General features: G+C 34.5%; 1 protein-coding gene across 1 annotated transcript in view; it reads right to left on the bottom strand.

Moving 5' to 3' along the window:
- The window catches only part of DPY19L2 (dpy-19 like 2), a 94714-nt gene that overhangs the window by 57196 nt on the left and 11270 nt on the right, over positions 1-26248 (bottom strand). Inside the window, exons 5-9 of the mRNA XM_059396584.1 lie at positions 21965-22085; positions 17716-17809; positions 13413-13470; positions 11444-11535; positions 9738-9837 (exon numbers count right to left, since the gene is read on the bottom strand). Of these exons, the coding sequence (XP_059252567.1) occupies positions 9738-9837; positions 11444-11535; positions 13413-13470; positions 17716-17809; positions 21965-22085 (465 nt within the window). The remainder of the gene's footprint in view (positions 1-9737; positions 9838-11443; positions 11536-13412; positions 13471-17715; positions 17810-21964; positions 22086-26248) is intronic.

The following is a 26248-nucleotide window of genomic DNA, read 5'->3' as shown; positions in this document are numbered from 1 at the left end:
ATTATTGTGAACACTTTGCTTTGTGGTCACTGTAACATTTTGGGGGGTGGGACAGAGAGGAAAAGTAACAATAGTCCATTTGTCCCTGGCATCTATTCAGAGCAGTGTGCAGAATGTAATGCTCTTTTGTAAGAAACGTTTTATGATTTTTAAAATAAATTTAGTGAACCTAAAAAAAAAGAAAGAAAGAAAAAGAAAATTAAAAGACAAGGAAGAAACTGTGAGAAAATCTTTGCAAAGCTCATATCTGATAAAGGTCTGGTATGCAAAATATATCAAGAATCCTTATAACTCAGAAACCAGAAAATAGCCCAATTTAAAAATGGGCAAAAGGGGGTGCCTGGGTGGTTCAGTGGGTTGAGGCCTCTGCTTTTGGCTCAGGTCAGTTGTCCCGGGGTCCTAGAATCAAGCCCCACATCGGGCTCCCTGCTTGGCGGGGAGCCTGCTTCCCTTCCTCTCTCTCTGCCTGCCTCTCTGCCTACTTGTGGTCTCTGTCAAATAAATAAATAAATAAATATCTTTTTTTAAAAATAAATAAAATAGAACAATTTTTAAAAATGGACAAAAGATCTGAACAAATACCTTACCCAAAGAATATATACAGATAGCAAATAACCACATGTAAAGCTGGTAAATGTAATATTCCCTTAGGCACCTGTAAATTAAAGCAACAAGGACAATCTTCTATATACCTATTACAATGGTTTAAATTTAAAAACCTGATAAAATTGGCAATTTCTTTAAAATTAAACGTAGCCTTACAATACAATCCACCAATCACACTCCTGGGTATTTACCCACTTGAGTTAAAATTTTACATGCATGCAAAACCTGCAAACAAATGTTTATAGAATCACTGAAGACTAGAAGCAACCATGATGTCCTTCAAGAGGTGAATGGGTAAACAAATTGTGGTATATCCATACAATGAAATATTATTCAGCAGTATAAAAAAATGAGCTATCCAAAGTCATGAAAAGACATGGGGAAACCTTAAATGCATATTGCTAAATGAAAGAAGCCAGGGTGGAAAGGCGATATGCTCTATGATTCCAAGTACCCAATATTTTATTTGGGTTATATTTTATTAAATTGAAGGTTGCAGAGCTCTACTGCTAATTACAGTATTATCATTTCTTTTATTTTAGAAGACTGCAGTCACAGTCATTATTATGACTGGGCCCAGGAATTCTTTTGTTTGGCCCTTTGGAGAGAAAAGTCCCATGCAATTTAACATTCAGTAGTAATGAAGTTAGGGGTTCACTGTACAGTTCAAAAAATTTGTAAGTACAGAAACAATGAGTAATTCACCCAAGAATCCCAAGGAGATGTTTGTTTTAAACAGCTGAATATGGTAATACTTTGAAGTAATAATCAATTTACCTGAATATAGTTTTTTAGTTGCTTGGAGTTTAAAATAGTTTTTTTCTTAAAAACAGTGCTATAAATTCAAATTCCTTCAATGGATACTAGAGTAACAATGGTATCTCTACCCTAAGGGAACTGACTTGGTAGGGAAAAATGGGCAAAGACAAACTGCTCAGCAAACCTCTCTTCAACACATTATCAACTGCCTCATAAAACAAGCTCAGCACAGCAAAAAGCTACCATCAAATCTCAGAGTCAGAGGATGCAGAAATTGTTATAAGTTCTATAGATCAGCTACCCAGAATTTGGAAGTTTAGGGCTAAAATCTTACTCTCATACTTTTTGTCATTTCTTGTTCTCTCAGCCTAAATATCCTACTACCCACTTCCTCTCCCCAAAATAGACAAAGTAGGTTTAAGTGGCTCCAGGTAATATTCTTGGTAATGGAATATTACCCTTTTTATTATGAATTTATTATGAATAAATAATTATTTACTAGAATCTCTACCAAGGGCCCTCCTATTACTCCCCCCCTTCCCAGATTTATTAAGATATAACTGACTTCTAATAACATATAAGTTGAAGGTGTACACATGTTGATTGGATACACTCATCTATTACAATGTGATTACCACTGCAGTGTTAGCTGAAACCATAATGTCACAAAACTCTCATTTCATTTTAGCAGTAAGAACATTTAAGATCTACTCTCCTAGCAACTTTCAAGTACATAAAAAATAGTTAACTATAACCACTTCACTTTGCATTAGATCCCTAAAACTCATCTTTTTTCTTTTCTTTCTTTTTTAAGCTCCACACCCAGCGTGGAACCCAAAGAAGCAGGGCTTGAACTCACAACCCTGAGATCAAGACCTGACCTGAGATCAAGACACTTAACCAAATGAGCTACACAGGTGCCCCCATTCATCTAATCCCAAGAGCGTACTCTTTGGCCAGTAGCTTCCCATTTCCCAACCTCCACCCCCACACCCTGATAACCATCATTCAAATCTGTTTCTGCTAGTTTGGCTTTTTTAGTTTCCAAATATAAGTGATATGATACAGTATTTATCTTTTTATGCCTGACTTATTTCACTTAGAACAAAGCCCTCAACAACCATCTACGTTGTCAAACCTGGCAGGATTTCCTTCTCTCTTATAGCAGAATATTCCATTGTGTTTATGTGTATGTGAGATATATATGTCCCATTTTCTTTATGCATTTATTTGTTGACACTTAGTTGTTTCCACACCTTGGCTAGTGTGAGCAATGCTGCAATAAACATGGAAGTACAAATATCTCTTTGATATTGTTTTCATTTCTTTTGGATATATACACTTAGAAATGGAATTGCTAGATCATATGATAGTTCTATCTTTAATTTTTAAAGAACTTCCCAGAGTCTTTTCTATAGTGGCTGGCCAATTTAAATCCACACCAACAAAGCAGAAGGGTTCACTCCCTTCCTATTACATCCTCTCCAACACTCAAGTGTTGATATAAAATTATATCAACAATTATATAGTGTTGATACCTCTTATCTTCTTAATGATATTAATCCCTTATCAGATACACAGATAAGTAAGATTGAATCCAATTTAAAAGCTTCTGGAAGCAAAGGACACAATCAACAGAGTAAAAAAGCAATGTACAAAATGGGAGAAAATATTTGCAGAACATATATCTGATAAGAGCGTAATATCCAAAATATATACAAAGAACTCATAATACTCTAGGAAAGACAACTTTATTTAAAAAATGGGCAAAGGACTTGAACAGGTATTTATCCACCAAAGATATGCAAATAGCTAACAGATATTCTCAGTGTCATTTATTATCAGTGAAATACAAATCAAAACCACAATGATAACAATGATTATTCTTCCAACCCATGTGCATGGAATGTTTTTCCATCTTTTTGTGTCTTCTTCTATTTCTTTCATGAGTGTTCTGTCATTCCTCTAGTATAGATCCTTTACCTCTTTGGTTAGGTTTATTCCAAAGTATCTTACAGTTTTTGGTGCCATAGTAAATAGAATAAATTATCTAATTTCCCTTTCTATAGTGTTATTGTTAATGTATAAGAAAGCCACTGATTTCTGTGCATTGATTTTATATCCTGCCACATTATGAATTGCTCTATGAGTTCCAGTAATTTGGGGGTGGAGTCTTTTGGGTTTTCTACATAAAGTATCATGTCACCTGCAAAGAGAGAGAGTTTGACTTCCTCTTTGCCAATTTGAATACCTTTTATTTCTCTTTGTTGTCTGACTGCTGTGCTAGAAGTGCTAGGACTCCTAGTTGAACAATGGTGGCAAGAGTGGGCATCCTTGTCGTGTTCCTGATCTGAATGGGAAGACTCTCAGCTTTTCCCCATTAAAAATGATATTCACTGTGGGTTTTTCATAGATGGATTCTGTGAGGTTGAGGAACATTTCCTCTATCCCTATAATCTGAAGAATTTTAATCAGGAAAGGATGCTGTATTTTGTCAAATACTTTTTCTGAGAGGACCATGTTCTACCACATTGTTAAAATGTCTATACTGCCAAGAGCAATCTATACTTTCAATGCCATCCTGATCCAAATACCACAAGCATTTTTCAAAGAGCTGGAACAAACAATCCTAAAATTTGTATGGAACCATATGGAACCTGAATCACTAAGGAAATGTTGAAAAAGAAAAACAAAGTTGGGGTCATCACGTTGCCTGATTTCAAGCTTTATTACAAAGCTGTGATCACCAAGGCAGCATGGTACTGGCATAAAAATAGACACACAGACCAGTGGAACAGAGTAGAGAACCCAGATATGGACCCTCAAAACTCTATGGTCAAATAATCTTTGACAAAGCAGGAAAAAATACCAGTGGAAAAAAGATTGTCTCTTCAATAAATAGTGCTGGGAAAATTGGACAACTATGTATAGAAGAATGAAACGACCATTCCTTTACACCATACACAAAAGATAAACTCAAAATGGATGAAAGACTTCAACGTGAGACAGGAATTCATCAAAATCCTAGAGGAGAACATAGGCAGCAACTTCTTCAACATCGGCCACAATTCCTTTCAAGACATGTCTCCAAAGGCAAAGGAAACAAATGCGAAAATGAGCATTTTTGGACTTCATCAAGATAAAAAGTTTCTGCACAGCAAAGGAAACAGTCAACAAAACAAAGAGGCAGCCCATGGAATGGGAGAAGATATTCGCAAATGACACTACAGACAAAGGGCTGATATCCAAGATCTGTAAAGAATTCCTCAAACTCAATACCCCAAAAACAGATAATCATGTCAAAAAATGGGCAGAAGGCATGAACAGATACTTCTCCAATGAAGACACACAAATGGCTAGTAGACACATGAAAAAATGTTCATCATCATTAACCATCAGGGGAATTCAAATCAAAACCACATTGAGATACCACCTTACACCAGTTAGAATGGCCAAAATTAACAAGATAGGAAGCAACAAATTTTGGAGGGGATGTGGAGAAAGGCGAACCTTGGTGGGAATGCAATTTGGTACAGCCACTTTGGAAAACAGTGTGGAGATTCCTCAAAAAATTAACAGTAGAGCTACCCTATGACCCTGCAATTGCACTACTGGGTATTTACCCCAAAGATACAGATGTAATGAAAAGAAGGGCCATATGTACCCCAGTGTTCATAGCAGCAATAGCCACAATCACCAACTGCAGAAAAAGCCAAGACACCCTTCAAAAGACGAATGGATAAAGAAGATATGGTCCATATATACAATGGAATATTATGCTTCACCAGATGAATACCCAACTTTTGTATCAACATGGATGGGACTGAAGGAGATTATCCTGAGTGAAGTAAGTCAAGAGAGAAAGTCAATTATATGGTTTCACTTACCTGTGGAACATAAGGAATAACATGAAGGACATTAGAAGGAATGGAAAAGTGAACTGGGGGAAATTGGAAGGAGAGATGAACCATGAAAGACTGTAAATGTTGAGAAACAAACTGAGGGTTTCAGAAGGGAGGGGGTGGGGGTGACAGCTGAGCCTGGTGGTGGGTATTATGGGGGGCACGTGTTGCATGGAGCACTGGGTGTGATGCATCAACAATGAATTTTGGAACACTGAAAAAATAAAATTAAAAAGAAAACCCACAATGCTGTGTTATCTCATACTCATTAGGATGGCTATTATCAAAAAACAAGCAACAATTAATAATGAAGATGTGGAAGAAAGGAAATTCTTTCACACAGTTGTTGCATATGCAAAACTGTGCAGCCACTATGGAAAACAGTATGAAGTTTCCTCAAAAAATTCTAAACAGGGCACCTGGGTGGTTCAGTTAGTTAAGTGTCTTCTTTGGCTCAGGTCATGATCCCAAGGTCCTGGGATCAAGTCCCACATCAAGCTCCCTGTTCAGTGGGGAGTCTGCTTCTCCCTCCACTCTTCCCTCTCTGCTATGATCTCTTTCTTTCTCTCTCACTCAAATAAATAAATAAATAATCTTTTTAAAAAATTTCTGTAAGAAAAATAAAAAATAGAACTATCCTATAATGCAGGAATCACATTCCTAGGTGTTTGATTCATTCCTATGTATTTAATTTTAAGAACTGAAAATAAAATCTTGAAGAGATTAGCATTCTTATGTTTACTGTAACACTATTCGTATCCAAGGTGTGGAAATAACCTAAGTCACACTCAGTGAATAAATTGATTAAAAATGTGTCATAAAAATACAACAACCTATCATTAGCCTTAAAAAAGAGCTAAATCCTGTAATATTGAACAATATGAATGAGGTATTATGTTAAGTGAAATAAGCTAGTTATAGGACAAATACTGCATGATTCCACTTTATGAGGTCTCTAGAATAAGCAAACTCACAGAAGCACAGAATAGAATAGTGATAGCCAGGGCTAGGTGGAGAGGAAGAAATGGAAAGTTGCTGCTAATCAATGCATATACGATTTCAGTTATGCAGTATCAGTAAACTCTAGAGGTCAGTTGCACAACACTGTGCTTGTAGATAACAATACTGTACTCTATCTGCACTGACAAGTCTGTGAGGAGGGGATGTCTCAAGTTAAGTGTTCTTATTACACACACAAAGATGCACTTAAAAAATTTTAAGACACATTACATAAAAATAAAAAGAATGTTTTAACAATTGTGCACATCATAATATTGATCAAAATATTTAAAGTAATAATTTGCAGAACTAAAAGTAGACATCAACAGATCATTGGTTAAGTCGAAAATTTTAAGACACTCCTCCTCTAGTAAGTGAAACAAACAAAAATAGTAGATATATAAAAAATTCAATAGCAAAATTAACCTATTTTGCCTAATTAACACATGTAGGACTAAATACCTAAAAATACAAAATACTCAATCTTTTAATATGCAACAAAAATAGAAATTTGAATGTACTCTGTTATCTAATTGCTTTCTATATATGGAAACAAATCTAATGAAACATCTTTAAGATTTCTAAAAAATCTATGTAACATTATTGAAGGAAATTAAGCAAGAACTAAATAAATAGATATGTATCATTTTAATGGCCAGAAAACAAACAATTTTAAAGATCTAAAAAAAACAACTCAGAAAGATTTTTTTTTACTGAAATGATACTTTTTTCAAAATGAAAAGGAAAAAAATATGTATGGAACCTCCTGAGATTTCATCTAAATTTGGGGGGTGGAGGAGAAACAAGTCTAGAACACAGGTTTTAAGAGGTATCAGGAGAAAAAAATGCAGTTGCTTTCTGCTTGTCTCCTAATGAATACAGTCCATTTAATAGAATAACTGCAGTTTGTTAAAAGGAAGTTCATAAATTCACCTTGAGAAGAAAATTAATCTTGATACTAATCATGAAAAATGTGTCATATAGGTACTTATATAAGAAAGCATTAGATAACACAGTGTACTCAGTTAATTATAGTTTTATAGTTTCACAAAAAGGTACAGAAATATTCTTCAAATGCATATTTATTTTATTAATGCTGCATGAAACCTGAAGGCATTTTAGCAAGGAAGTAAGGTAATTTAGCCAAGTGTATAACTTTCAATAGAGAAGAGTTCAAAGGCCTTAGAGTTGCAACAAAAAATAAACTGGAAAATGCTGGAGCTTTGCGATTGGACAGAACTTGATTTTAATTTAATCTTTGAGCCTTTGTGTCTTTATCTGTAATATCCATCTGACTGGACTCCTTGAGGATTAAATGAAATAAACTCTAAACTGAAGTATAGCATATGTTAGTTTCCTTTTCTTTCATAGAACAATATTGTTAGGATATCTAAGTCTAGACCACTGTCCTTAAGAATCACAAATAATCTCACAAAACAAACTGAGGGTTGCTGGGGGGAGGGGGTTTGGGAGAAGGGGGTGGGATTATGGACATTGGGGAGGGTATGTGCTTTGGTGAGTGCTGTGAAGTATGTAAACCTGGTGATTCACAGACCTGTACCCCTGGGGATAAAAATATATGTTTATAAAAAATAAAAAATTATATTAAAAAAAAAAGAAGAATCACAAATAAGCCCTGGTTAAGAGAAACATTCATGGGTGAAAATTCTGCTCAGTTGCTGAAATGTTATTTGAATTGCTGGTTGAAAAGAGAGCCCTCTCATTTAGATACAAGTAACAGAGTCAACATTCTGCTGTGAAACTGTAGAAATGAACTTTTCTTCTTCCCTCCAGATGAAGGTTTCAACATGCTCTTGCAAATACTAGCCTCAAGGTGAGTAGGTCTGAGGGTGGGTGAATTTTTTTTTCCCAGAAAACAGAAAAGAGTTTTCAATCAGTTCAGGTCTTGGACCAATTTTGATCCTGAAATCAGAGCTGAGTGCATTGTGCATTGAAAACATAAAATTGAAACTGAACATAAAACTCTTCTGTATGCTAATTTTTGATTCCCTGTTACTTATACATAGAATTTAACAGAGATGGACCGTGAAGGCATTATGCTAAGTGAGGTAAGTCAGACAGAGAAAGACAAATACTATGGTATCACTTACATGTGGAATGTTAAAAAGCCTAACTTGTAGAAACAAAGGGTAGAATTGTGGTTATGAGGGGCTGAGGGGTGGGGGAATACAACAGACATTGGACAGAGGGTCCAATTTGCAACTAGAAGATGGATAATTTCTAGATATCTAACACAGAGCACAGTGATTATATTCAATGCTATATTATACACTTCAAAGTTACTTAGAGACTAATTTTAAGTGCTCTCACCACAAAAAATATATGAGTTATGTGACGTAATAGATATATTTAACACTAAGGTGGTAATCATATTGAAATATAATAATGTATCAAATCAACATATTGTATACCTTAAACATACAAAATGTTGTTTGTCAATTACATCTCAATAATTAAAGAATAAAAACAAAGAAGAAAACTAAAAGCCTAGCACATCTTTTGAATGGAGAGAAAATCATTAAAGCAATATCAAAATTATTCAAACAGCTACTTAAACAGTGTCATTAGAACCAGTGGATTAATAAATGTGCTTGCAAGGAACTGACACACATTAGAAATCTACGTTGGCATGAGCAAATAATGGAAACCACAGACTTTCCATGTTACAACCTGGAAGGGCCAATTATAAGGAAGTAAAGCAGAGAGAATACTTTAAACAAGCAGCACCAATTAAGTTGAATTTATAATTTAATTTTTGTAACTAACCAGCAGCACAAGCCTTCTTGGCACAATTTCTCACTGCCAATGGAGAACATTATTATTATCAGTGTTGGTTAGTTAGGTGGAAAGGAGTTCTAACATGAAATTGGATATCATGAAATTTCATCAAAATTTTACTACTTTCCTAGCTCTGTTTCTTGCCATTAGCTACTTAGTTGTTTTGGGGGAAACAGGACATGGCCTCAAATTCACCCAAGTAATGTCATGATTGAAGCTCTGAGAAATGGTGTCCTTAAAGACCCTATTCTTCAGACAAAAGAACCAACAGTTAGCTAGATTAGAAGCAGATACTAATCTTTACCATGAAGAGGAGGCTTTGCCCTTACCATGTTGTGTAACTTTGCATCCAAAATGATTCCTAAGATAAAAGGAAGATCTACAGGCAAATATATAGAGATCATCTCAAATACACACAAGAAAAACTTTGAATTAAATTAACAGGAAAAAGTCTTTTGCAGGTTGATCATTAAGATCTGCCTAGATAAACCAATACATTAATAGAATGTAGATTTATATAATTTTTTAAAAAATCATACACATATACAAACTTCATAATTATTCCACATTTTGAAAATCTACTAGGGCAGAAACATAATGACATTATAAAACTTCTAAAAAACAACTAAGTACATCTTTCATTCAACTTAAATTAGTTTAAAATCATCTTACCTGTGTAAAAAGTATAAACTGAGCAAACTGCCAGGGAAGCATAAAAGCAACATTGGAAAAACATAGTGCAATAAAATGCCTTCTATTATTGTTCGAGGTCCTTAATAGAGAGAATTGATACCGGTAAGTTTTACCATAAAAGTAATCTATCACTAAACAGAAAAACTAACTGAAAAATGATGAAATCTAATGACCACTTACCTTTGATGTAAGATAACAAAATACAGTTAAATTTAAAGCCCATTAAAAAGAACTGCATATAACTGGGTTACAAAAAACTTAGCATAAAACAATCTTACTTAGAGCTTTAAATATTTTAACTAGTTTATCAGTAAATAAGATACCTTAAACATTAAAGTTTCTATTCCTTTCACTATGCATGATATTAAAAATTTAATACTCTAGCAATGTGGTCAGAAAATAGTGAGAACTGACCCTGCATATCCCCAAATATGTAGCCTATACAAGCAGCAACAGTTTTACATACCACTGCTTTTAGATTTCAAAAAGCAACGAAGAAAATTCTAAGTGTTGGTGCCATATTCAGTTAACAACTATGAGAACGTTTTAAAGAAAAAAAAATTAAAATAATGACTGAAAAAGAATTCTAGAATGCAGTTACAAACTACTGCATATTGAAGTTTAAACTGTCCAGTCTGGGGCGCCTGGGTGTCTCAGTGGGTTAAAGCCTCTGCCTTCAGCTCAGGTCATGATCCCAGAGTCCTGGGATGGAGCCCCGCATCAAGCTCTCTGCTCAGCAAGGGAGCCTATTTCCTTTCCCTTCCTCTGCCTGCCTCTCTGCCTACTTGTAATCTCTGTCTGTCAAATAAACAAACAAAATCTTAAAAAAAAAAATAAAAAATAAAAATATAAACTGTCCAGGGTGCCTGGGTGGCTCAGTGGGTTAAGCCGCTGCCTTCGGCTCAGGTCATGATCTCAGGGTCCTAGGATCGAGTCTCGCATCGGGCTCTCTGCTCAGGAGGGAGCTTGCTTCCCTTCCTCTCTCTCTGCCTGCCTCTCTGTCTACTTGTGATCTCTGTCAAATGAATAAATAAAATCTTAAAAAAAATATATATATATATATAAACTGTCCAGTCCTCAATGGAAAGATGTATCAATTAACCAACATCTTTTACCACAGGTAGTCTTTTAGAAAATGAAAAAAGAAATGTAAACATTTTGTGTAAATAATAAAACTGTAGCTGTTCTTTTTTATAAAAGGTGTATTAGATTTTTGATAAATCCTTATACTATGATATATAAATTTTCAAATGAAAAAACTTAAATGTTCATATTGTTTAGTGATATTATCACAAAATATATTAAGTTCTCAGTTATCTTTTATTTACCAAACAAAGTGATTTTTGGCTAATCTACAGAGCTTATGTACTCAAGGCTGCAATCCTAAATGTTATAGTTAACACATTTCATTCCATGAAACCCCAACTGGTCAGACTAAAATCACTTCCTAAAATTAGAAAATAAACCATCTTTCCAGGAACTTAGATCACCTAAAATGTGCAGTCTAGACTCAGTGGAAAGAAATTTTTTACATAGTAAATTTAGATTATTTTCTCAACTGGATACTCTATTTAAAGTAACTAAAAGGGAAAACTAAATTTAATAATTATAACTTAATAGGTTGAAGTATATTTTAAGAAACTTAACTTATAATTTATTTATATTTATTTTATAAATAAAATTACCTGAGAATCAAAGTTAAAATGCACATCTGAAGTACAAGAAATGGATATGAAAAACTTTCCCGGAGAGGTGGTGTCCACATTACGCGGGTAGCCTGAAATCAATAAAATATTTACTTCATTTTATGTTCCATTGCAATAAACATTAATCTAGAAGTCATGAGCAGGCTGTTCAAATAATTTTAAAACGAGGCTCATTAGTTTCTGAATGCCTGGGATAGCTTCTCCGTTTCTGGAGCTCTCTTAATGGGCATATAGGCATTAGGTAGAGAGCCATTAACTAGCAAGACCAGACACAAGAACGCCAGACGTAAGAAAACCTAAAGGACAAAAAAAGGTGGTAGTTACAGAAGTGATGAGGATTTGGGAAATGAAAAACCAGATCCACATTTCAGCTCTGCACTGAGGACTCTGGCATCACAGGGCTTTGGCATGTATGTATGCCCAGAAAAAAATCTAACCAGGTATCACTTAGGGCATTCAAAAACACCAAGAGAGTTCATACATAACAAGTTTAATGAGTATAGACACACACTACAAGTAATTAAGACTGTCTCTGAATTTGTGAAATATACCTTTAAAAGAGTTAACTGTAAATTTCTAAAAACAACTGAAAGTATTTTGAAATCACTAATATGATACATAAATGAAAGTACTGACACTTCATATAGACTTTAAAACTAATTATTTCTAAAATGTAAGTGAGAATACTATAAAAGTATTTTTTTATAAAGGTTTTATTTATTTGACAGAGAGAGACACAGTGAGAGAGGGAACACAAGCAGGGGAAGTGGGAGAGGGAGAAGCAGGCTTCCCACTGAGCAGAGAGCCTACTGCAGGGCTCGATCCCAGGACCTTGGGATCATGATCTGAGCCAAGGGCAGACACTTAACGACTGAACCACCCAGGAGCCCCAAAAATACTATAAAAGTTTTATATCAATAATTCTAAAATTCTAGAAAGAAGTAAAACTCTTATAAACTCTTATTACTCCTCTTCCAAGAAACCAAAACTAAATTTTAAAAGATGAATTATGGTATGTATAAGAAAGTTAATTCATCTGGCATACTCAAAGAAAAGATTTTGTCTTTATATGAACATATTAGTAAATGACAATGCATTTGCTTAAATTTATATATTTATATATGTATAATTTCTTTGATTCCTTTGCCTGATTTTCTAAAATTCACCAATTATTTACCTTTCCTAGAAGTAATGGATAAAAACTTCAATCCTATGTAACCCGTGCCACAACATATTACCTATTTTGTTTTCAAAAGCTAGTAGTCATACTCTCACTTTTCACTGCCACATCTCATCCCCAAACAGGATCTGGCACAGGTTACATATTCTGTATATTGCTGAATGAATCTAACATATTCTAGATAGGTTTCTATGAGTTATTTGCAGGTGAACTATATCCCATGTGACTAGGATAGTAAATTTCTATTTTGAGTTCCTCATGTTGTATAATTGTAATTGATAAGGCAGCATGATGTAATAGTAGGAAGCAAGGTTTTAGAGCCAGACAGATGGAGAACTGAAACTCAGTTTCACTAGATTTTGAATTTGGAATCTTGTATGAGTAACATAACAACTATAAATTTCAATTTCATATCTTCTACTCATAAGGATAATAACCACCTTCCATAAAAGTGTGGTAGGAGTAAATGAGATAATGTTTTATATAAAGTCCCTGAACTCAACAGGTAGGTACAATATTTCCTTTTTCAACAAAATACAGTATTTGATTTTTCTATAAAATATAGGTACACTAAAAATCAGGCAAGATATTTCACATCATAAATTCTAATTATGTAAAGATGTGGACGAACATGATTAAAATATGACTATTAACATAAAATATTGCTAAGTCCTAAATAACATTCAATTATATATTGTATTGATGAATATATTTCCTTGTTCCTGTACAGCCCCTTCTATCTTAAAAATTATTTTCTAGAAAACTCACCTCTCCATGGTTGAAAAAGTAGCACAAAACTGTAATTAGACCTCCAAGTTGAGTACCACTGTTAAAAAAAGAGTATACATTAATAATTAATAAAATACAGTGCTTTACAAAATTACCTTAGAATTTAAAGTCATATTTAAATGCTATAGTACTAAACCATATAAAATAATGCCAAAATTTCAGAAATACGCATGTAAAGTTTTAATCTTGAATGTATAAGTATACAAAGTATACATATAAAGTAATCTGAATTTTATAATTTGTTGTATTTAAAAGGGGAACCCTCTTACACTGTTGGTGGGAATGCAAGTTGGTGCAGTCACTTTGGAAAACAGCAAGGAGGTTCCTTAAGAAACTAAAATAGAGCTACCCTATGACACTCCAACTGCACTACTGGGTATTTACCCCAAAGATACAGATGTAGTGAAAAGAAGGGCCATCTGTACCCCAATGTTCATAGCAGCAATGGCCAAAGTCGCCAAATGGTGGAAAGAGCCAAGATGCTCTTCCATGGACAAATGGATAAAGAAGATATAGTCCGTATATACTATGGAGTATTATGCATCCATCAGAAAGGATTAATACCTAACTTTTGTATCAACATGGATAGGACTAGAGAAGATTATGCAGAGTGAATTAAGTCAAGCAGAGAAAGTCAATTATCATATGGTTTCACTTACTTGTGGAGCATAAGGAATAACATGGAGGACATGAGGAGGAGAGAAGTTTGGGGGAGGGAGATGAACCATGAGAGACTGTGGACTCTGAGAAACAAACTGAGGGTTTTGGAAGGGATGGGGTAGAGAGATGGGTGAGCCTGGTGGTGGGTATTATTATGGGGGGCACGTACTGCATGGAGCACTGAGTGTGGTGTATAAACAATGAATCTTGGAACACTGAAAAAAGAAAAGAAAAGAAAAGAAAATGATTTCTTAAAGTTGCCTTTTCTTTTATGTTGTCATCACTGTATCCACAGCTTCACACTTGGAAGATAATAAATACTCTATGAATGATGGGCCCTTCAGAGAGCCACTATCCTGATTTTTGTGATTATTAACATAACCACATCTATACACATATAGATAATCGTTCTTAACTTTAATCATTCTTAAACTTTATACAAATGGAAGATGCATCTTTTAAGTTTGTGCTTACCTTCATCATTCAACACTATGTTGTTAAGATTTGTCCATGTTGATGTGTGTAGCTATAGCTCACTCATTCTCAATACTGTATAGTATTCCACTCTATTAACGAACTATAATGTGTACATTTCTTTGTTGTTAGACATTTGAGTTGTTTCCAGTTTGCAGCTGTTACAAACTATGCTGTTATATTCTTGTACATACTTCCTGGTGTATATGTACAAAGTTTCTTAGGCATATGTATACTTACATATCTATATGTATTAGTATAATTGATACACAACGTTACATTAGTTTCAGGTATGCAACATAACGATTCAACATCTCTATACTTATGCTATGCTCCCAAGTGTCGTTACCACCTGCCACCACATAATGCTATTACAATGCTATGGACTATATTCCCTATGCTTTACCATTCCTCCCTGTGACTTATTCATTCCATAACTGGACGCCTGTATCTCTCACTCCCCCTCCCCTGTTTTGCTCATCCCCACTCCCTTTCCCAGTGGCAACCACCAAGTTTGTTTCCTTTATTTATAAGTCTATAAACTTTAAATAGGAATTGCAGAGTTAGAAGATATCTACATCTTCAACTCTACTAAATTATGCACCGTTTTCCCAAAATAATTCTACTAATTTATATGTCCATCTGCCATGGATAAAGGTTCCTTTTGCCAATCTAGTACATATAAAATAGTATGTCATGGTTTAAATTTGTATTCTTCTGATAATTAGTGATGGTGGTCAACTTTACAAATGTTTATTGGCAATTTGGAATTCTTCTGGTATATGTCTGATCACAAATATTTTGTGTACTTTTCTATTGGGTTGTCTGTCTTCTTAGTCTTTGCCTACCCTCTAGAATATATATTCCATGAGGACAGAGATTGTTTGTATTCCTGGCACCTAGAGTAGTGATTCTGGTCACAGTAAGCATTAAATAAATTAATTAAGTCATTGAATTATTGACTGTAATGTCTGGATACCATGTTGGGTATATACTTTGCAATGTTTTCCCAGTCTGTGGAGTATCTTTTCATTGTATAGTATCTTGAGGAGCTTAAATTCTTCCTACCAAATTTATTAGTATTTTTCTTCATGGCAAAACTTTTCTTAAGTTTTCTTAAGTTCAAAAGAATCTTTTCTTACCTCAAGTTGCTGGTATTCTTCCATATAACATTCTGAGCATTTTATAATTTTATCTTTTGTATTTTTTAATCTAACTAGAATTTAATTTCCAGATGGTTCTAACTTCTCTTTGTTTCTTATGATCTTCCAATTATTCCAGCCCCATTTATTGAGAAAATGGTCTTTACCTACTGATGTACAATATCCACCCTATAAAACACCAAGTGTTTTTAAATGGGACAAGTGTTTCTGAGATCTGCTTTATTCCACTGATTTACTTGTCTAATCCCTATGCCACAATCACATTGCCTTATTTACATCAGTTTTATAATACAGAAATGATTACTAAAGCTAGTCCTCCTATCTTGCTCAGAATGTCTCCATTATTTTAAGCCCTTTGCATTTCTGAACAATTTTAAAATTGGTATTTACCAAGGCAAACAAAATTGGCAATGTATTGAATCTACAAATCAAATAACTCTCAACTTTTAAATACTGTCTTCTAATCCATGAATTATTTATAGTTAGTTATATCTCCATTTATTTAGATCTTCCCAAAAGTCTCTCAATAAAGTTCTACAATTTTCCCAAAGAGGAAAAGGAGGTCATACATATTTCTTGTCAGATATTTATCAAAAACTTTATGCTTTCAATACTTTTCTAAATGACATCCTTTTACATTTTCACTTAAAAACAAAGTATAGATTTATATTGTCTGCATACTAATTTTTGTATTCGGTAAAATTTTTAATTCTTATTATTTTAATACTTTATCCATAGTTTCTTTTGAATTTTCTACATAAAAGCATGTGATCTGCTTTTAAGGACAGACACTTGTTTCTTTTTTTCTAGCTTTCCAGTCTTTATACTTACTACTACTTTTTCTTGACTTACTGTGCTAGATAGGATACCTGGTACAATGTTGCAATGTCACAATTTTTTATTGGTACTATGCTAGTATTTTTATGCTGAAAACTTCCTAAAACAAGAAGTGTATATATACATTAATGTCTATATAGACATAAACTCTACAAAAACCCAATATGAAAACTCAATACTTACTGAAAGATTAGATCTAGATTTTTAACTTTAAATGTTGTGCAGTTCAAGAATAACATTATAAAAAAAGCTGATGATCAGTTAGGAATATATTCTGCTGCAAGAAACAAAACCTAACAAAAGTGGCTTAAATAACATGGATGTTTATTATATCATTCAACAAGAAAATGAAAGGTAAGTGTCTGTTGGCACTGGTTCAGCAGCACAAGGACATTAGGGAAGACTTATGTTATGTTTATGGCCTTTCCCTCATGGTCACAAGATGACTGCAGCAGCCCCAGGTATAACACACTTAAGTTCAAAAGCAGGAGACAGAGAAGGGGCAATGGAAATCTGTCCTTTTGTGAGACAGACAAATGCTTTCCTAGGTGTAAACATGACCGATTTCACCATATTTTTCACTGGAAAAACTAGCTCATATGCCTATCTCAAGAAGCAATGGAGAGTGGGAAGCAAAATATATGACTGTCATAATTAACTTTAGCCTATCATCTGAGACTGGACACATTGCTACCCCAAACCAAATTGTGGTACTATTAACAACAAAGACAGGCTATCAGATATAAGTGTCTGCTACAGTGATACACAAATTTTCCTTTACTGCTTTCTTGATTTCACGTGTACAGACATTAAAATTAGAAATAACCCGCCACTAATGCCAACCAAAGATTCCCCTAACATTATAATAATTTTACATATTGTCTAGAAGTATTCTCATTAAAAACTTTGTTAAGGAATCTTAATTAGTTTTAAAAAAAATCCCCACAAGGGTAAGAGAGAGGCCTTTAAGATATTTTAGTGACAGCTCTAGTTTCTGATTGCATGACATTAGCTAAGTTTCTGAAAAAATAAATTTATAAAATTTCCTATTAATCAATTAATCTCATAACTATCCTCATCATTTAATCAGAAAATGGCAACCAGTCCTTATAAGCCCACTGAAATATCTCTTAATACAGTAATCTTACCTCAGGTATGCACCATATAAGAAGAACAATCCCATCATTAGTCCATTTAAAATAAAAATCACAGCAACATAAAAGCAAGCAGGGTCTCCCAATCCTTTAAAAAGACACAGATTATTCAGTATTTAATGAATAAAAGACTATAAAGCAATCGGGCATAATTATCTCAGTGCTTTGTAATCAAGGGTTCATGAACTTGCTGAAAATATTTGCTGTTCAGAGTGCTGAGCAGCACTCTATTTAATAGTTACATTAGTACTTTCCCCTCACCTAAGGTATTATTATACTGTAATGATTAGTTGGTGCTTCACTTTGTTTAGGTGATGCTATTGTTCAGTGTCTAGAACTCTCTGTGGAGTCACTGCATGCGTTACAGGAGAAAACCTACTGCATTATTTTTATCCTTTGCTAGGTTTTAGGATGAATAAGATATGGCCCCTGACGTCAAGGAGCACATTTAGTCTACATGAGATGACCAAGTTATTTGATCCATTACTATGTATGGACAAACCTGAATTCTTAATATATCCCATGTATAAACCTGTGTGTGTGTGTGTGTAAGAAAATATTACTGAGATAACAGAACACAGAAAATTTAAATAGCTTGCTAAAAATTATTCAGGTATAACTGATAGAGCCAAGATCTGAAGGCTGGCTTTTGTGATTCCTTCTACTTCTCTGACCATTCCTTTTCAATCTGTTGTAATAACTTCATGACACACCACCCCTCTTCCCTGTTGGATCACCTTAAGTTCTGTCATAGGCCCTCTTCTTTTCTTGGTCTGCATATTCTCCTTAAAAAATTCTTTAAAAATATTTTTACTTATTTTATTTAAATTCAATCAGTTAACACATAGTGTATCATTATTTCAGTTGCAGAGTTCAGTAATTTATCAGTTGCATATTAACACCCAATGCTTATTACATCATGTGCCCTCATTAATGTCTATTACCCAGGTAACCCATCTCTTCCACCTCCCCTCCAGCAACCCTCAGTTAGTTTCCTATAGTCAAGAGTCTCTTAAGAGGGTTTGTCTCCCTCTCTGATTTTGTCTTATTTTTCTCTCTCTTTCCCTTCTGATACTCTGTTTTGTTTCTAAAATTCTACACATGAATAAAACCATTTAATAGTCTTTCTCTGATTGACTTATTTTGTTCAGCATAATACCCTCCAGTTCCATTCATGTTGATGGAAATGGTAAGATGTCATCCTTTTTGATAGCTGAGTAATATTTCATTGTGTATATATATACTATATCTTCTTTATCCATTCATCTGTCAGTGGACATCTGGACTCTTCCCATAGTTTGGCTATTGTGGACATTGCTACTATAAACATTGGGGTGCAGGTGCCCCTTTGGATCACAACATTTGTGTTTTTGGGGTAAATACCTAGTAGTGCAATTGCTGGGTCATAGGGTAGCTCTATTTTCAACTTCTTGAGGAACACCCATACTGTCTTTCAGAGTGGCTGCACCAGCTTTCATTCTTCCTAGCAGGGTAACAAGGTTCCCCTTTCTCCACATCCCTGCCAACATTTGTTTCCTGACTTGTTAGTTTTAGCCACTCTCCACAATGTAGGAATAGAGGAAACATACCCCAATATCATAAAAGCCATATATGAAATGCTTTTCACAGAAGATATCTCTCAATGAAGAAAAACTGAGAGCTTTTCCCCTAAGGTCAGGAACACGATAGGGATGTCTACTCTCACCACTGCTGTTCAATATAGTACTAGAAGCCCTAGCCTCAGCAATCAGACAACAGAAGAAATAAAGAGCATCCAAATTGGAAAAGAAGAAGTAAAACGCTCTCTCTTCACAGATAATGTGCTTTACATAGAAAACCGTAAAGACTCCATCCAAAAATTGCCAGGTCTCATACGAGAAACCTTAAGGAAGTTCTTATACTTCCAAGGCTCCAATGATCGTCTGTACACAGATGACTCCAGGTTTGGAGTCAGACCAGAACTTTCTACTTTCTATATGTGTCCAGGCAGGTGGTCTCTTGACATTTCCACTTTGAGGTCTCCCAGGTACTTCAAACTACTGTAGCAATTCAAACCTGCTACTTTTTTTTTTAATTAATTTTTTATTTTTTATAAACATATATTTTTATCCCCAGGGGTACAGGTCTGTAAATCACCAGGTTTACACACTTCACAGCACTCACCAAAGCACATACCCTCCCCAATGTCCATAATCCCACCCCCTTCTCCCAAACCCCCTCCCCCCAGCAACCCTCAGTTTGTTTTGTGAGATTAAGAGTCACTTATGGTTTGTCTCCCTCCCAATCCCATCTTGTTTCATTTATTCTTCTCCTACCCACTTAAGCCCCCATGTTGCATCACCACTTCTTCATATCAGGGAGATCATATAATAGTTGTCTTTCTCTGCTTGACTTATTTCGCTAAGCATGATACGCTCTAGTTCCATCCACGTTGTCGCAAATGGCAAGATTTCATTTCTTTTGATGGCTGCATAGTATTCCATTGTGTATATATACCACATCTTCTTGATCCATTCATCTGTTGATGGACATCTAGGTTCTTTCCATAGTTTGGCTATTGTGGACATTGCTGCTATAAACATTCCGGTGCACGTGCCCCTTGGGATCACTACGTTTGTATCTTTAGGGTAAATACCCAATAGTGCAATTGCTGGGTCATAGGGCAGTTCTATTTTCAACATTTTGAGGAACCTCCATGCTGTTTTCCAGAGTGGCTGCACCAGCTTGCATTCCCACCAACAGTGTAGGAGGGTTCCCCTTTCTCCGCATCCTCGCCAGCATCTGTCATTTCCTGACTTGTTGATTTTAGCCATTCTGACTGGTGTGAGGTGATATCTCATTGTGGTTTTGATTTGTATTTCCCTGATGCCCAGTGATATGGAGCACTTTTTCATGTGTCTGTTGGCCATCTGGATGTCGTCTTTGCAGAAATGTCTGTTCATGTCCTCTGCCCATTTCTTGATTGGATTATTTGTTCTTTGGGTGTTGAGTTTGCTAAGTTCTTTATAGATTCTGGACACTAGTCCTTTATCTGATATGTCGTTTGCAAATATCTTCTCCCATTCTGTCAGTTGTCTTTTGATTTTGTTAACTGTTTCCTTTGCTGTGCAAAAGCTTTTGATCTTGATGAAATCCCAATAGTTCATTTTTTCCCTTGCTTCCCTTGCCTTTTGCGTTGTTCCTAGGAAGATGTTGCTGCGGCAGAGGTCGAAGAGGTTGTTGCCTGTGTTCTCCTCAAGGATTTTGATGGATTCCTTTCGCACATTGAGGTCCTTTATCCATTTTGAGTCTATTTTTGTGTGTGGTGTAAGGAAATGGTCCAATTTCATTTTTCTGCATGTGGCTGTCCAATTTTCCCAGCACCATTTATTGAAGAGGCTGTCTTTTTTCCATTGGACATTCTTTCCTGCTTTGTCGAAGATTAGTTGACCATAGAGTTGAGGGTCTATTTCTGGGCTCTCTATTCTGTTCCATTGATCTATGTGTCTGTTTTTGTGCCAGTACCATGCTGTCTTGATGATGACAGCTTTGTAACAAAGCTGTCATCATCAAACCTGCTACTTTTAAAATGCCTTTACCATTTGAAGAAACCAGTGTTACATGACTTCACCCTCCTTCCCCTCTCTCAACAATCGATTACCAAATCTTGTCAATTCTGCTTCTAAAATCTCCCAAATATTGCATTTCCCAGTTATTTGTCCTGCAGTCAGCTGCTGAGAGCATACCAGTCTCCCCCTGTTATCAATGAACCCACTTTTGTCTTTTACTAATATCTTTTCCATATATCTGGCAAAATAATGTTTTTAAAATACTAACTTGTGAAAATTCCTCAATGAAAGAGAAAATCTTAGTCTGCAAGTGGCCTTCCCTTTTCTGACCCTCGCTTACATGCCCGGTATCGTTTCACATTTTTCCCTCTTTCTCTGCTCCCAGAAGTCTAGCCTTTTTTCAGTTTTCTCTCATCTTGGGACTTCTGAATATTCTTGTTCCTATTCTTTAGATACTTCTCCCTTACTGCTAACCTTAACAACCTCATTTTCTTACTTGTAATATCCATCACAAGTATAACTACCAATCCTCTTCCTATGTGTAAACTCTATGAGGGTGAGGTGTGTGTCTACCTGGGTCAACCTGATCCCAAGAGCAAATACTAACCTATAACTTTGTAACAACTTAATAAATATCATATATGTACATATATACAATTAATGACCAAAAAGCAACATTTTAGAAAGAAACATGCCTTCACAGCTTTGAACTTCATTTAAAGGTTCTACTCTGGTGACATTCCAGCAGGTCTTAGCTTCTAGCCCAAATAAATTCATTATTCCCACAAATATGCGATACCAGAAGGCTATAATCACCTACAAAGACAAAAACAAAAAAAGGTGATAGAAGAAAAGATCCTATCTTCATAATAATTTTTCCAAAATACTATTTTATAATGGTTTCCTTTGACATTATAAATTTTGACAAGATTATTTAAATCATTTCACTTGGAAAACCATCATTTAAAAATTATATATATATATATATACACACACACACACAATAAACTAAAGTTGTATATTACTAATTAGTGAATTAGTGAACATCTACAAAAATTTGTTATGATCACCATCTCTGCAATATATTCTTGTCATCAATTCTATAACATAAATAACAGTAGCTATAAAATAGGTAATTAGCATATAATTAAAACATGATGGTGATTAACAGAAAAATACAATGATTTACAGGAATATTTCATAACATTTCATTTATTGAATTTATTTGCTACACAGACTAAAAAATATAAAACCAACTACATATGGAATAATAGCTCCTGTGCCCATTAAAACTTTGACCAAACAGGTTTAATTAACCAATTCTTCCCATTCTGTAAACCACTTTGTGAAGTTTAAAGAAAAGGGAAAAGAACAACAATAGAAAACAACAAAAAATTGGGAAAAAATTATAGATTTGGGAAAAATAATGCAAGATCATTGGGAAAAGAATAAAAAATAAAATAAAAATAGAGTTCAAAGTGAAAGCAAAAACCACCCAGCACTATTTTTAATATGTTGGTCATCACCCCTCCATTCTTCCCCTTGGTATGTAAAAAACACATAGCTAGATCTAGTTTTCAATAATATTACATAAGATGTTAATGTAATACACAACACCAAACATCATAAACATCTATCCATGAACAAAAAGTATAAATTTATTATTTTATCACTTTTACAAACTTGACCTTATATAAAAAATTGTAATATATATTCTTACGTATTTATCATCCATGTATAAAAACTTACCATATTAAATGTATGTTCTAAATTTAGAATTATATTCCTTTCTGGAAATTAGCATGATATAATAAGAAAGCACTGCTTTAAAGTCAGAAATGAACTCAAATTCTGACTCTGTTATCCTCTGACTCTTTGGATATCCTCAAAGAAATCCTTCAACCTTTGAAACTTGGCCACCTCATTTCTAAAATGATGTTAACAATAACCATCTTGCAGGAGTGCTGGCGGATTAGAGCTTACATGCCGGCATGTAGTTAAGCCTTAAATGCTTTGCCTTTTCAAAATATATTATTCCAAATTTAACTCTTTATCTTTGGGAAAAATTAATCTCCTTATGAACACAAAAAGTATGGACATTCATTTCAACATTGAAGTACCATATCAGGTTGCAAGCATAACTAGATTTTCTCCATACTGTATCTATGCAATGTGAAATAAGACTGAATGATTCTTTCTTGCTTCATCCTTTATGATACTATCTATTTATGTTATTATGATTACTCTTCCATAACATTAAGGAGATTGAAAACTGCTAATTATTCAGTATCTTTGAATAAGTAAAAAGAAAAAAAAATTAGCTCATGTCCTGGAGAACATACTGTTAGAAAATAATGGGACAAGAAACAAGTGTTTTACTAAAGTTCTAAATATAGCCCTAAACTAGTGTAATAAATCCTCATCTTACCTACACAGAATAAGTCAACATTAACTAAAATTGAAGATTCAAGAAATCAGTTGTCTTTTAACTTTTGTACTTACATCAGGGTGCTACAGATAGTCATCACAGGAAACAAGAACAGAAGAGTGTCTCTGAAGTGTAGCTGGGATACAAAGAAAGCTGGTGCAGAAAACAGCTTCCTTCATCTTAGATCTTAGGTGTATACTACACAGTCATTACTACTGAAAATTACCTTGAAAAATACTTACAGAATAAAAAATGGGAAAGACACCTGGGTGGCTCAGTCCTTTAAGCATCTGACTCTTGATTTCAGCTCAGGTCAGGATCTCAGGGTCATGAGATCGAGTCCCATGTCATGTTCCACACTGGGCACAGAGCCTGCTTAAGATTGTCTCTCTCCCTCTCCCTCTACCCCTCCCCTGTCTTTTTTCCCTTTCTAAAAAACATAAATAAAAGAAATTTAAATAAAGAAATCTGGGAAACACCCAACTACTTGGAAATTAAGCAACATAATACCAAATATCCAATAGATCAAAGAGAAAAATCATATGGGAAATTAGAAAATAACTTGAACAGAACAAAAATGAAAAGCAATATATAAATAGTTAAATAATATGAATTTCTGCTTTGGGCGAGATGGAGTAGATATACTTTTTGTTGTTTCTCCTGGAAATTATATAAATCAAACATAAGAAGACCCTGAAATGTAGAGAGAAGGCAAATCACCTAGGGATCTTAGGACCCAAAGAACAACATGGTGATGTGTTTTCTGGACTTTATTTTTACTTCATTTTCTGAGATTTGGAGTTAAAGATCCTGACAACCAGAAATACCTAACAAACCAGACACAAAAAAAGACTGACAAAAGCCTGTTCTCTCTACCTAAAGTTCCAGGAAATTAGCAGCCTGGGAATACATAAAAATGTTATAAACAATATTCTCTCTTCACCCAAATACCACAGAAGACAACAAAAACCTATAAGGTCTCACCCCCACTAACAAAGTTTAAATTGGGAACCTGGACTTCAACCTTCTCTAAGCTTTTAACAAGTCATCTTAATTCACCCACTAAGATGTTGCAACAGAAAGCCAACAGAAGCTCTCTATCTCCATGGTGTCAGTATAGACTATGTGAGGAGCTTGGACTTCTACCCCAACCAGCAATAAGCCATTCTTTCCCCTTCCCAGTGTGTTAATGTCAGAGGAGACCTAGTAAGGAGTCAGGGCTTTCATTACCACTCTGGGGTAATCAGGCTATCCACACAGTGGTATCTGTAGAGATCAGAGTTGGTCAGAACTCTGATCTCACTCAAAGGTAATGAGGAATAAATACCTCTACCTTGGGATCAGCAGAGGCTGGGAGAGAAACCAGGACTTCGATACCCATCTGGCAATAACTAGATGGCAGACATCCTCATTTCTTTGCTGGAGTGATGCCAAAGAAGGCCACTAAAACTAAGGTTTAAAAAAAAACAGTTTCATAAAATAATGTTCAAATATCCATCAGCTGATGGACATTGATGTCCAATATGATGAAACTCACTCATCATATCAAGAACTATAAAGATTTCAAACTGAATGAAAAAAAAAGAGATTCCAACAATGAGATGACAAAAAATTAGAATAATTGCTCCAATTAGAAATTATGAATGTGCTAGAAACAAAAACTCAAAAAGTCTCAGGAAAGAAATATAAGAAAGAAACAACCAAATATTTCAGAACTGAAAAATACAATAACCAAAACTAAAACTCAATGGATGGGCTTAACTGATGATTGAAGAGATAGAGGAAAATAATCCAAGAACTCGCAGACAAAGCAATAGAATTTGCCAAATCTGGGAAACAGAAAAAACAGATTTGATAAATAAATAAATAAATAAGGTTCCCTAGGAACCTCTGGGACTATAAGAAAAGATCTAATATTTGTTCTCACTAAAGTCTTGGAAAGAGAAAAGAAGAAACCAAAGCTGAGCAAAACAAAAATAGAATAAAAACAAAGAAATCCACACCAAGACAAATCACATTTTTAAAAATGTTTAAACATCACATTCGTGAACACTTGTGAAAACTAAAATATATAAATAAATAAATAAATAAGTAGGTAGATATATAAAATAGCAACAAGGAAGAAAAAAAAATCTTACCTAAAGGAGAAAAACAATTCAACTGGCAATAGATTTCACATCAGAAGCTGTGAAAGACCAGAATGCTGAAAGAAAAAAACTGTCAACCTAGAAGCCTATATTTGGCAAATAAATAAAGAAAGAAAGAACCTTCAAGAATTAAAGGGAGTTTGACATAAAAGATGAAACAAAACTAGTAAAGTATGTTTCCAGCAGACGTAGCCTAAAAGAATGGCTAAAGAAAATTCTCTAAACAGAAATGAAATGATAAAAGATGGCATCTTAGAACATAAGGAAGAAATTTTAAAAATAGATAAGATAAACTTCTTCAGTTTTTTTTCCCAAAGATTTTATTTATTTATTTGACAGAGAGAGAGATCACAAGTAAACATAGAGGCAGGCAGAGAGAGAGGGGAAAGCAGGCTCCCCATTGA

This window comes from Mustela nigripes, chromosome 4 (genome assembly GCF_022355385.1).
Source record: "Mustela nigripes isolate SB6536 chromosome 4, MUSNIG.SB6536, whole genome shotgun sequence".
Lineage (NCBI taxonomy): Eukaryota > Metazoa > Chordata > Mammalia > Carnivora > Mustelidae > Mustela > Mustela nigripes.
This window is presented reverse-complemented; position numbering and strand designations above follow the sequence as displayed.